Source organism: Sus scrofa, chromosome 2 (genome assembly GCF_054392235.1).
Source record: "Sus scrofa isolate SSC_HxYL_T2T_F1_AM1 chromosome 2, Sscrofa_HxYL_maternal_Yorkshire_Landrace_v2.0, whole genome shotgun sequence".
Lineage (NCBI taxonomy): Eukaryota > Metazoa > Chordata > Mammalia > Artiodactyla > Suidae > Sus > Sus scrofa.
Window position 1 is genome coordinate 133901453 of NC_139384.1, and position 13314 is coordinate 133914766.

Genomic DNA, 13314 nt, shown 5'->3' on the forward strand with positions numbered 1-13314 from the left:
ATTATCTCCCACGGGCTCCACTTCCAAATATCATTATTACTGGGGGATCAGGGCTTCAAATATGGATTTTAGAGAGACACAAACATCCATTCCATAGCTGACAGCTATTCATATTTTGAATCATGAAACTTGCTATTAATGAACTTTGACCATCATTTCTTTTACCTTTATATTGTGGTGCATTCCAGCCTCACTTTGATTTATAGAGTATTCTTTCTTTGTAGAGTAGGCTGTTCAAGTACCTTGTAAATCAGACTGTTTTATTCCTCATAATAACTAAGATCAATGTGAATATACTCATTGGGAGCAAACAAATTAAAATGTATCTAAAGCATCTAAAAGTTTTTAACATAATCTTCTATTACATATTCCTAGGAAGCAATTTGGAGTTTTGTTTAATTAATTTTGGTTTAATATAAATAGATTTGTTTTTATTATAACAATTGCTGTTCCTTTTAGGGAGTGTCTTTTTATTATGTAAAATTTGGTTTATAAAAGTATAGTGAAGAAAATAATGGTATATAATCCCACAACCCACAGCTAGCATTTTGATATTTGTTCTTCTCTAAGACATTTGTGCTTATAAGAAGTTAATTCAGAATGAAGATAAAGAAAGCCAAACATGTAATATATTGTACTAGTTCCCCAAATTTCAGTGTCAGTTTTTTTCTAAAATACTTCATAGATTAACATGATATAACATGATAACTTTGCTTTCTTTCTGTCCTTCTGTCTATAATGGAATTCAACCGTTCTCTGTAGATGAAACTATGTTAGAAGTTGAGTTATAAATATAAAGCAAGGCGTTCCCTCTGTGGCACAGTAGGTTAAGAATCCAACTGCAGTAGCTTGGGCTGCTGAGGAGGCATGGATTCAATCCCTGACCTGGTACATTGGGTTAAAGAATCCAGCATTGGACAATCTACCACCACCAATCAAAAATAAAATAAGATAAATTGTTCTATGTATGCATTGGTGTGGGAACTGTAAAGAAAAGAGAGGAGATTAATTAGCATAAAGGTCAGAGTCATGACTACTTTTAGAGAGGACTAGGGGCCAAAATGGGAACTGAAGAAAGAGTATGTTAGGGGAGGGCTTGTGGAATGCAGGCAGTAGTCTAATCCTGGTGATGGTTATTCCTTCATCACTATCAGTGAAACTGTGTATCATGTTTTGCACATTTTTCCATATGTCTACTATATTCCATAATAAAATCGCTAATTTTGTTCATGTAGAAAAGCTTAAAAAAAAAAAAAAGAATCCAGCATTACTGCAGCTGCCATGTAGGTCACTGTTGAGGCTCAGATTCAGTCTCTGACCTGAGAACTTCCATATCCTGTGGCTGCTGCCATTAAAAAAAAAAAAAATGCATAGGATTTTTGAAGATACTGGTGAGGGAAATGAATGAGATCAGTAAGAGTGAGAAAAGGTGCTGGAACTGTGTCTCAAAGTCGGCAGAATAGACCCCTATAGGGATTTAAAGTATACAAGTGATTCTCTCTGGCAAATAGGGTAATTTCTCCAGTATAGTGTCAATAACCAACTAAGATTTTACCCTTATCTCAGTGCCACTTTCCTTGTTGACAGTATTAGAAAAAGGTGCTTACATTTAACAACTGCCTTTAATTAACCTAGGAAAGGTTTTTTTTTTTTTTTTTCTTACCCTGGAAAAAATGGGACTATTGGAACCGTGTTAGTAACGACTGATTATTAATGCCCTGTGGCTTTTGTTTGTTTTATCATCTCTTCTTCAGGTCTTTTTTTTTTTTTAAATAAAAGATAACAATCATATTGGATCTTAGAGCTTTCTCTGGAAAGATTTGCCATTCTCTTTGATTCTCTGCCTGTTATTTGATTTGATTCTCAGCCATGTAACTTTTTTCACAGTCTTTGTGCCACAGCTAAATCACAGTAGCTGGCATCAGTAGATACTGGGTCTTTTGTCATATGATAGTTTAGAAGAAGATTTCACATTGGCATGTCTCTTTTGCATTATAGAGCTTAATGACATAAAATAGATCATTGAATGCTTTGTCTTAGGGAATACCTAATTTTTTTTTCTTGTACGTGCAATTTAAAAATGTCTTGCCAAACAGTTAATCACTAAAATACGTGGTATTTTAAATTGCTGTCAGTTATCCCCGTCTTGTTCACATTATGGCAAATCCCAACTTGGTTATGGAGAACAGGGTCCTCAGTTCACCTGTGTAACTGAAGTTGCACAAGTACCTGACTTTGAGCCAATTTAGGACCAAGGGATTGGGCTCAATGGCCAGGAACATTCATTCCAACCCAGAGATCCTGGACTGTGCCCATCTTCCCTGTTCCTTCCCCTGTCTTGCTATCTAAATACCAGCAACACATCTCTGAGCAGGTTGGGTGCCTCTGTTGGGATTTTTAGTTTCGTTGGCAAAGTTCTCGTCTCTGGACAATTGGAGTGATATAATTTTCTCTTTGGAGCACGGTTTGGCTAACCAGATTGTAGGTTTTTTTCTTAACATGTGTAGCTTTTTCTTGACCTTAAATTGGGAGTTCTTTGCACACTCCTAGGGAGAGTGATGCAATTATAGCTCCTTCACTATAGCAAGAGAAAGCACATGCCAGAGGCTGAAGCGAGGTCAGTGGAATTGGGCTTCCTGGATAAGCTCTAAAACTTATATAGGGAGCAGTGAAGGTCCATTTTTAACAGTTTTCCTGTTTCTGGGACATTTAATCCATCTGTCAAAAACATTTAAGGGAAAAGAAGCTAATCTTAATGTTTATTCACAACAATTAAGGGAAATAAACATTTTATAAATAAATTATGTGTAACAAACTAGTTAAAATATTTTTTAAAAGTTTAATTTGACTATCGTTTTATTCATGCAGAACCTTTAATGAATTCAGGAGTTTGAAAGTGATTACAATGTGTATTACCTTCACTCAGCCCAACCAATCTGCAACTATTTTAAAATTTAGCTTTCTTCCTTTGCTGACTATGTACTGTTTATTTGAATCTAAAAGGCCTTAACCATATAGCTTCCAACAACTTAACTTCCTTACATTACTCTACATTGATTCACATTAAAAGCGTCTCTATCGCGTAAACTTTTTCAATGGATAACAACTATTATTGGCTGTTTTAAAGATCATATTCTTTATAAAAAGGACATGCCAAAAAGAGTATTTAAAAGTTTTTTCTAAACAATAGGTATAATATAAAATAAGTACCACAGTAACTTGGAAACTCTAAAAATGTCTGCATTTATTTGCTTTATTTTTTTTTATTATAATTATTTTTTGTCTTTTTGTCTTTGTAGAGCCGCACCCACGGCATATGGAGGCTCCCAGGCTAGGAGTCTAATTGGAGCTACAGCTACCAGCCTTCGCCAGAGCCACAGCAATGCCAGATCCCAGTTGTGCCTGCAACCTACACCACAGCTCATGGCAATGCCGGATCCCCAACCCACTGAGCAAGGCCAGGGATCGAACCCGAAACCTCATGGTTCCCAATTGGATTCATTTCTGCTGCGCCACAGCAGGAACACCTATTTTATTTTTTTATATGAGAATATGGTGAAGGAAAAAAATGACGCATATTGGTATCTTTCTATTTTTCACAGCTATTGACCTAAAAAATGGTGCTGGAAAAGTGTATCAGGGCCCTGCAAAAGGTTCTGCTGATGCAACCTTCATACTTTCGGATGAAGTTTTCATGGAAGTAGTCTTGGGCAAGCTTGACCCTCAGAAGGTAAAGTTCTTAAAATGTTTATCTGTCATTATTGCTTCCTGTTTGACAAATGCAGTTTATAGCTGACTCCAAAATTCTGATTTAAAAGATAGTTCCCTTGCAACTCTGAAGAAGACAGAGTTGATCACAATATCTGAGTTGACAGATCATATAGTTTTTTTAGTGGAGTTTTTCAACTGATACTTTTTTTTAAATTTAAAAAAATTTTTTTCCCCACTGTACAGCAAGGGGATAAGTTATCCTTACATGTATACATTTTTTTCCCCCACCCTTTGTTTTGTTGCAATATGAGTATCTAGACATAGTTCTCAATGCTACTCAGCAGGATCTCATTGTAAATCTATTCTAAGTTGTGTCTGATAAGCCCAAGCTCCTGATCCCTCCCACTCCCTCCCTCTACCATCAGGCAGCCACAAGTCTATTCTCCAAGTCCGTGATTTTCTTTTCTGAGGAGATGTTCATTTGTGCTGGATATTAGATTCCAGTTATAAGTGATATCATATGGTGTTTGTCTTTCTGACTCATTTCACTCAGAATGAGAGTCTCTAGTTCCATCCATGTTGCTGCAAATGGCATTATGTCATTCTTTTTTATGGCTGAGTAGTATTCCATTGTGTATATATACCACATCTTCCGAATCCAATCATCTGTCAATGGACATTTGGGTTGTTTCCATGTCCTGGCTATTGTGAATAGGGCTGCAATGAACGTGCGGGTGCATGTGTCTCCTTTAAGTAGAGTTTTGTCTGGATATATAATATGCCCAAGAGTGGGATTGCGGGGTCATATGGAAGTTCTATGTATAGATTTCTAAGGTATCTCCAAACTGTTCTCCATAGTGGCTGTACCAGTTTACATTCCCACCAACAGTGCAGGAGGGTTCCCTTTTCTCCACAGCCCCTCTAGCACTTGTTATTTGTGGACTTATTAATGATGGCCATTCTGACTGGTGTGAGGTGGTGTCTCATGGTATTTTTGATTTGCATTTCTCTTATAATCAGCGATGTTGAGCATTTTTTCATGTGTTTGCTGGCCATCTGTATATCTTCTTTGGAGAACAGTCTATTCATGTCTTTTACCCATTTTTCCATTGGTTGATTGGCTTTTTTGCTGTTGAGTTGTGTAAGTTGCATCATTTGAAACGATTTTCTCCCATTCTGTAAGTTGTCTTTTTGTTTTCTTTTGGGTTTCCTTTGCTGTACAAAAGCTTTTCAGTTTGATTAGATCCCATGGGTTTATTTTTGCTCTTATTTCTATTGCTTTGGGAGACTGACCTGAGAAAATATTCATGATGTTGATGTCAGAGAGTGTTTTGCCTATGTTCTCTTCTAGGAGTTTGATGGTGTCCTATCTTATATTTAAGTCTTTCAGCCATTTTGAGTTTATTTTGGTGCATGGGTGAGAGTGTGTTCTAGTTTAATTTCTTTGCATGCAGCTGTCCAGGTTTCCCAGCAATGCTTGCTGAATAGACTTTCCTTTTCCCATTTGATGTTCCTGCCTCCCTTGTCAAAGATTAATTGACCATAGGTGTCAGGGTTTATTTCCGGATTCTCTGTTCTGTTCCATTGGTCTGTCTGTCTGTTTTGGGACCAGTACCACACTGTTTTGATGACTGTGGCTTTGTAATATTTCTTGAAGTCTGGGAGAGTGATGCCTCCTGCTTGGTTTTTGTTTCTCAGGATTGCTTTGGCGATTCTGGGTCTTTTGTTGTTCCATATAAATGTTTGGCTTGTTTGTTCTAGTTCTGTGAAAAATGTCCTGGGTAATTTGATAGGGATTGCATTGAATCTGTAGATTGCTTTGGGTGGTATGGCCATTTTTACAATATTGATTTTTCCAATCCAGGAACATGGAATATCTTTCCATTTCTTTAGATCTTCTTTGATTTCTTTGATTATAGTTTCATAGTTCTCAGCATGATACCTCTGTGGTCAGGTGTTTCCGGAGGTATTTGATTTTGTGAGGTGCAATTTGAAAAGGTATCGTATTTTTGTATTCCTTTTCTAACATTTCATTGTTGGTATACAGAAATGCAACTGACTTCTGAATGTTAATCTTATATCCTGCTACTTTGCTGAATTTATTAATCAGTTCAAGTGGTTTTTGGGTTGAGTCCTTAGGGTTTTCTATGTATAGTATCATGTCGTCTTCGTACAGTGACAGTTTTATCTTTTCTCTTCCTATATGGATGCCTTTTATTTCTTTTGTTTGTCTGATTGCTGTGGCTAGGACTTCCAAAACTATGTTGAAGAGCAGTGGTGAGAGTGGGCATCCCTGTCTTGTTCCAGATTTGAGTGAGAAGGCTTTCAGTTTTTCTCCATTGAGTATTATATTTGCTGTGGATTTATCATAAATGGCTTTGATTATATTCAGGAATGTTCCCTCTATACCCACTTTGGCGAGGGTCTTGATCATGAATGGATGTTGGACTTTGTCAAATGCTTTTTCTGCGTCTATTGAGATGATCATATGATTTTTGGCTTTTCTTTTGCTAATGTGGTGTATGACGTTGATGATTTGCGTATGTTGAACCATCCTTGTGAACCTGGGGTGAACCCTACCTGGTCATGGTGTATGATTTTTTTGATCTGTTGTTGGATTCGGTTGGCTAAGATTTTGTTGAGAATTTTTGCATCTATATTCATCAAAGATATTGGCCGATAGTTTTCTTTTTTGGTGGTATCTTTGTCTGTCTTTGGGAGTATTCCTTCTTCTTCAACCTTTTGAAAGAGTTTAAGGAGGATGGGCACCAGTTCCTCTTTATATGTTTGATAGAATTCGCCTGTGAAGCCATCTGGTCCTGGACTTTTATTTGTAGGGAGTGTTTTTATGACCTCTTCAATTTCATTTCTAGTGATCGGTCTGTTTAGTTGGTCTGTTTCTGCTTGATTCAGTTTTGGCAGGCTGTAAGATTCTAGAAAATTGTCCATTTCTTCCAAATTGTCAAACTTGTTGCCATATAGTTGTTCATAGTATTCTCTTACGTTTTTTTTGTATTTTTTCCGTTATGATTTCTCCTTTTTCATTTACAGTTTTGGTTATTTGGGTTCTTTCTCTCCTCTTTTTAGTGAGTCTGGCCAGGGGTTTATCAATTTTGTTCACCTTTTCAAAGAACCAGCTCTTGGTTTTATTAATTTTCTCTATTGTTTTTTGAATCTCTAGTTTATTGATTTCTTCTTTGATCTTTATAATTTCCTTCCTTCTGCTGACTTTAGGTCTTTTTTGTTCTTCTTTTTGTAATTTGTTTAGGTGGAGGGTTAAGTTGTCAATTTGGGATCTTTCTTCTTTTTTGAGAAAGGCCTGTATTGCTATAAATTTCCCTCTGAGCACTGCTTTCGCAGCATCCCATAGATTTTGAGAGGTTGTGTCTTCATTATCATTTGTTTCAAGGTAGTTTTTGATTTCCTCATTGAGCCATTGGTTTTTTAGTAGCATGTTGTTTAGTCACCATGTAGTAGGTTTTTTCTCATTTCTTTTCCCATGGTTGATTTCTAATTTCATGGTATTGTGGTCAGAGAAGATACTTGAGATAATTTCTATGCTCCTAAATGTATTGAGGTTAGCTTTGTGTCCCAATATGTGGTCGATTCTTGAGAATGTTCCATGTGCATTTGAGAAGAATGTGTATTCTGATTTTTTGGGATGTAGTGTCCTGAAGATACCAATTAAGTCTAACTTTTCTATTGTTTCTTTTAGGATCTCTGTTGCTTTATTGGTTTTCTGTCTAGAGGATCTGTCCATTGGTGTGAGTGGGGTATTAAAGTCTCCTAGTATGATTGTATTCCCATCGATTTCTCCCTTTATGTCTGTTAATATTTGTTGTATGTATCTGGGTGCTCCTATATTTGGGGCATATATGTTGACGATAGTTAACATCCTCTCCTTGGATGGATCCCTTAATCATTAAATAGTGTCCTTCTTTGTCTTTCTTTATGTCTTTTGTTTTAAAGTCTATTTTGTCGGATATGAGTGTTGCAACTCCTGCTTTCCTGTCGTGTCCATTGGTATGAAATATTTTTTCCCACCCTTTCACTTTCAGTCTGTATGTATCCTTTGTCCTAAGGTGAGTTTCTTGTAGGCAGCATATTGAAGGTTTTTGCCTTTTTATCCACTCAGCCACTCTGTGTCTTTTGATTGGAGCATTCAGTCCATTGACATTTAAGGTGATAATTGATAGATGATTATTTATTGCCATTTTGAACTTCGTGTTCCAGTTGATTCTGTGGTTCTCCATTCTTCCTTTCTTTCTTTGGTTGGATGGTCTCCAGTTATTATCTGTTTGAGTGTTTTTGTTTTTTTTTGTTTTTTTTCATTTTTTGCGAATGCAATGTTTGGTTTTGGCTTGTGGTTGCCCTGTTTTTTAAGTATGCTAACCCCTTAATTGTGTGTTTTAGCCTGATGGTCCTGTAAGTTCAAACACTTCATTACTATATTAAAATTAAGAAGAGAAACATACAAACAAACAAACAAAAAGGGTTGTTTACTTCCTAACATCCCTTCCCCCATTTTATGGTTTTGATGACTCTTTTTAATTTTTTTCTTTTTAATTTTATTTTGTTTGAAGCATGTTCATGATTAAATCTGTATGTTGGCTTATTTGAGTGACTGCTCTCTGATTGCGGTTTCCTCAGTCCTAGTTCTTCCTCTCCTTGTTCTTTTTTTTTTTTTTTTTTTTTTTTTTTTTTCCTTTTTCCTCCCTTTCTTTCTTTTTGGTTTAGAGAAGCCCTTTCAATATTTCTTTTAGCCTGGGTTTTGTGTTGCTGTATTCTTTTAGCTTTTGTTTGTTGGAAAAAATTTTATTTCTCCTTCTATTTGAAATGATATTCTTGCTGGATAGAGTATATTTTTTTCCTTTTAGCACTTTAAATATCTCTTGCCATTCCCTCCTGGCCTGTAGTGTTTCTGTAAAGAAATCAGCTGATATTCTTATGGGGGTTCCCTTGTAGGTAACATTCTGCTTATCTCTTGCTGCCTTGAGGATCCTCTCTTTATCAGTAACTTTTGCCATTTTTATTATAATGTGTCTTGGTGTGGGTCTATTTGGGTTCAACTTGTTTGGTGCCCTCTGTGCTTCCTGTATCTTGAACTCAGTATCCTTTAGATTTGGGAAGTTTCCAGCGATAATTTCTTCAAATATATTTTCCATCCCCTTATCTTTTTCTACTCCTTCTGGAATTCCTATTATGCATTGATTGGCCTGCTTTATATTATCCCATAGGTCTCTTATATTGCTTTCCAGTTTTTTGATTCGGTTTTCTGTCTGTTGACCAGATTGAGTGATTTCCATTATTCTATCTTCCATATCACTGATTCATTCTTCTGCATTATTCATTCTGGTTTTTACTGCCCTTAGTTCCATTTGCATCTCTGCAAATGAATGTTCTAGTTTTTCTTGGCTCCTCCTTATATTTTCTAGTTCCTTTCTGAGGGTATCTGCATTACTGTTCATATCTTCTCTTAATTCCTTCAGTATTTTCACTATTTCTCTTTTGAACTCCAGGTCTGTCTGACTGCAGAAATCTGTTTCATTGTTGACTGTGTTAGGTGAGTTCCCCTGTTGGTTTGACTGGGGGTGGTTTCTCAGCTTCTTCATCTTGCTTGTTGTTTTCTTTTTCCTGGTGGAGTTGTACTCTCCATGGCCCGTCAGTGCTTGCCTTTTCACTGCTGTGAAATGTTTCCTGAGGGCTGGTGTTTTTGGTCAGTCTTCTTTGAGGCAGTGTGGCTTTTCTGGAGTGTTGATGGGGCTAACAGGGTCTCTCTGAAGCAAAGGAGGACTTCCTGAGGGCAGACAGGACTGGGAGGTCCACACCACTATGGGAGCAGATTTCACTTGGCCAGGCAGAGCTTGCTCTGGTGTTTTTGTGCTGTCGGGCTCTTGCAGGAGGCTGGCGGTGCTGGGCAGCTGTTCTGCAGGAGTGCAGCGCCTCCCAAGGGCTGGAGCAGCTATCTGGGTCAGTGCCAACCCTAGAGGCTCTTCCCCAAGGCAGCCTCACTCAGAAGGACTGTCTGAGAATTAGGCAGATCTTTTCACTGTCCGGCCAAGCTTGTTCTAGCTTTTCTGGGCTGCAGGGGCTCCTGCAGGGGGCTGGCTGTGTTGGGCAGCTGTTCTGCAGGAGTGCAGCACCCCCCGAGGGCTGGAGCAGCTAGCTGGGCTGCTGTGAACCCAAGAGTCTCTTTCCCAGGGCAGCCCGAGTCGGAAGGACTGTCCGAGAATTAGGCAGATTTTATCACGCCCCGGCCAAGCTTGTTCTAGCTTTTCTGGGGTGCGGGGGTTCCTGCAGGGGGGTGGCAGTGCTGGGCAGCTGTTCCGTGGGAGTGCAGCACCCCCTGAGGGCTGGAGCAGCTAGCTGGGCCGCTGCAAACCCAAGAGGTTCTTCCTCAGAGCAGCCTGAGTCGGAAGGACTGTCTCAGAATTAGGCAGATCTTTTCTCGGTCTGGCCAAGCTTGTTCTAGATTTTTCTGGGCTGCAGGCCTTTTCCCAGGGGCTGGCGGTGTTTGGTGCTGCTCCGTGGGTGTGTAGCCCCTCCAAAGGGCAAGCAGGCCAGGGCAGGGACAGCCCCTGCGGTGGTAGGTTTCCAGCATTTGTTGAGGCTAGCCCTCCTGGATGGTAGGCAGCCCCAGGTCCGGCATGTACGTAATGGGTGGCAGGGCGGTGGGGGGGATGTACTGCGAAGAACAACTTTCTGATAGCTAGCTGGCCAGTAAGCTCGCTGTGGCATGGGGAGTATTCTATGGGGGCCAACCCTTCTTCTCTCCCCTCCCCAACACTGGCGCAGACCCAGCTCTTCTCCCAGGTTCCCTCTGATGTGGCTTTCCACTTCCTCGCCCTTAGTGTATTGCTCCCTCCCCCTGCAACGCTCTGCTTTCTAGTCTCCCAGGCAGTCTCTGCCCAGTCAAACTTGACAGACTGGTTTCTAGACCTCCCAAGCAGTCTCCGATCCTCCCTGCCCCCCCAGCCCTTTCCCGGGGACTAACCTCTGGAGCCAAGGTCTCGGTGCCCAGCCCCCACCCAGGCGTCTCAATTTTTGGTGACTGTGCTCGTAGTTCAGATGATCTGTTCGGTTCTCGCTCAGCTTTTCAGAACTCCGACTTACTGCTACACTCTTCTCTGCATCTGGAGATTCCTCCAGTTTGGTTGATCTTTCCGTCGAGTAGGTGACTTTCCAGAGTGTGGGATCCCTTTCTCCTCTGCAGTTCCCTTTCAGGAGCGTCCGTCCAGCTTGGATTCCCCTTCTCTCACTCTCCTCTTTTCTCTTGTTTTACCTAGTAATGTCACGAAATTCTTGCCGTTATTGGAGCTTAGGTTCTTCTGCCAGCGATTGGTTGCTGTTCTGTGCGAGTCATTTATCCCATAGATGTGTTTTTTTTTGTTGTGTTTGTGGGAGAGGGCAAGCATGTCCCCCTACTCTTCCACCATCTTGCCTCTGTTCTCAACTGATACTTTTTAAAACTGAATTTTTGGAAATTCTTCTTTAGCAGATAAACAGTATAAAACCCACATCTAGACCTTTTAATATATTAATATTATTAGTTCAGAGGTGAAAAACCGTATGGTATTTCATAAAATTAGACATTTATTCCTAATATATAAGATTAAGAACTTGTTTTAATCATCTTTGAAAACTGGAATTAGAAGGATGGAACATAATAGCAAGTGTCTTACTGAAGACAAAACATTGAGAGGCATTTCCGTGGAAAGATCATGATTAAAACAAGAGGACCATTTTTAACCATAACTCTGACCATTATGAGTTAATACTGTTCTGAAACTTTTGGCCAATCTACAAACAGACAAAATGAAAATAACTGATGTAGGAATTAAAGTAGAGGTGAAAATTTTGTTATTTTTGAATTATGATTATGCAGCTAGAAAGCCCAAGAGAATCAACTGATTGATTCTTAGGAGGAGTTGAAGTAGGTGGTTGCACATGCAGTAATTATCTAAAAATAGCTTTCACAAAGCAGCAGAATCAACTAGAAGATATAATGTATTTATTTTTTTTAAATTTTTTGTCTTTTTGTCTCTTTAGGGCCGCACTTATGGCATATGGAGGTTCCCAGGCTAGTGGTGGAATTGGAGCTGTAGCCGCCGGCCTGTGCCATAGCCACAGCAACAGCAATGTCAGATCCAAGCTGTATCTGCAACCTACACCACTCCTCCTGGCAACGCCAGATCCTTAACCCACTGAGTGGGGCCAGGGATCGAACCCGTGTCCTCATGGATGCTTGTTAGGTTTGTTAACTTCTGAGCTACAACCAGAACTCCTAGGAGATATAATTTAAAAATTTGTTTATAATCACTACCCAATTACAAAATACCAATGACTGCCCTAACAAGAAAAGCACAGACCTTATTTGCAGAAAACTATACAACTTTATAAGGAACTGAGCAGTTTGAATAAAGGGGAAAATGTTCAGTTTTCTTGGATAGAAAGGCTAATTTAAAAAAGTGGTTAAAAACATGTTCTTTGGCATCAGATAAATCTGAGTTTGAATCTCAGTTAGCCCTGCCACCTACTCTAAACCTTAACTTTCTCATTGGCAAAATGAATTGTAATAATCCCAAAGGATTGTTATGGTAACTAAATTCAGTAATATGTATTAAGTATTTATTGTAGTGCCTTGTACTGAGTGAGCCCTCAGTTAATTCCTTCCCAGGTATTTATTTAGTACCTCCTTTTATTCATGTTTTAGGTGTGATTGAACCAGACAGGGCTCCATCTGTGTGAGCTTAGTTCTAGAGGGAAATTGAAAAGAAATACAATTTCAGGTAGGAAGAAAAATAAGTTGGGGTAAGGAATTACAACAGTGGTTGACGTACTTTTTCTGTAAAGAGTTCCATGGTAAACATTCTAAGCTTTACAAACCACGTGGTCTCTGTTGTACCTACTCAGTTCTGCTATTGAGGAGTTAAAGTAGCCATGGATTGTGTGTAAGGGAATGGATGTGGCTGTGTTCTAGTAACACTGTGTTTACAAAAACAGGCAGCAGACTGATTTGGGCCCACAGGCTGTCGTTTGCCAACCCCTGGATTAGCGTGTGACAGGATAGAGGGACTCTTTCAGATAACATTCTCCAAAAAGGCTTGATAGAGACCTGAACAGAGTGAGGGAATGAGTTGTAAGGCTAAAGAAACAACAGGCGCAGAGGCAGCTCTGCTTATTGGAATTCTGTCACTGTGAGGAGGCCAGTTAAATGAACACTGGGGAGAGAGGCAGGAGGTGAAAAGGGAGAGGTGGGTACAGGTTAGATCACATAGGACCTTGTAGTTCTTGGCAAGACATCTAGATTTCATGTGTATAGGAAGCTGTGGAGCTGTGGAGTGACATCATCTAATTTTGAAAAGTCATTCTGGCTACCAAGTGGGTAATTAAGTTTTCTTTTAGATATATTTGAAATGCTTATATGTAAAGAGTAAATATAGGATTTAGGGAAACAGTTATATAATTGCTAGGAATATCAGACCTTTGGGGGTGAATGGATTACTCAGTAAGTGGTACTAGGCAGTTACTTAGGTAATGGTTGTTTTTTAATGTCATTCAATTTGTCGTAGTCACTACCATATGGAATGGAATTAAATGTCA

At 39.2% G+C, this 13314-nt stretch overlaps 1 protein-coding gene across 4 annotated transcripts in view; it reads left to right on the plus strand.

Annotated features, from left to right (window-relative positions):
- HSD17B4 (hydroxysteroid 17-beta dehydrogenase 4) overlaps positions 1 to 13314 on the plus strand; it is an 87860-nt gene that overhangs the window by 68812 nt on the left and 5734 nt on the right. For all 4 annotated transcript variants that reach the window (NM_214306.1, XM_021081510.2, XM_085009720.1 and 1 more), the window contains 1 exon segment: positions 3603 to 3730. In NM_214306.1, coding sequence (NP_999471.1) covers positions 3603 to 3730 — 128 coding nt within the window.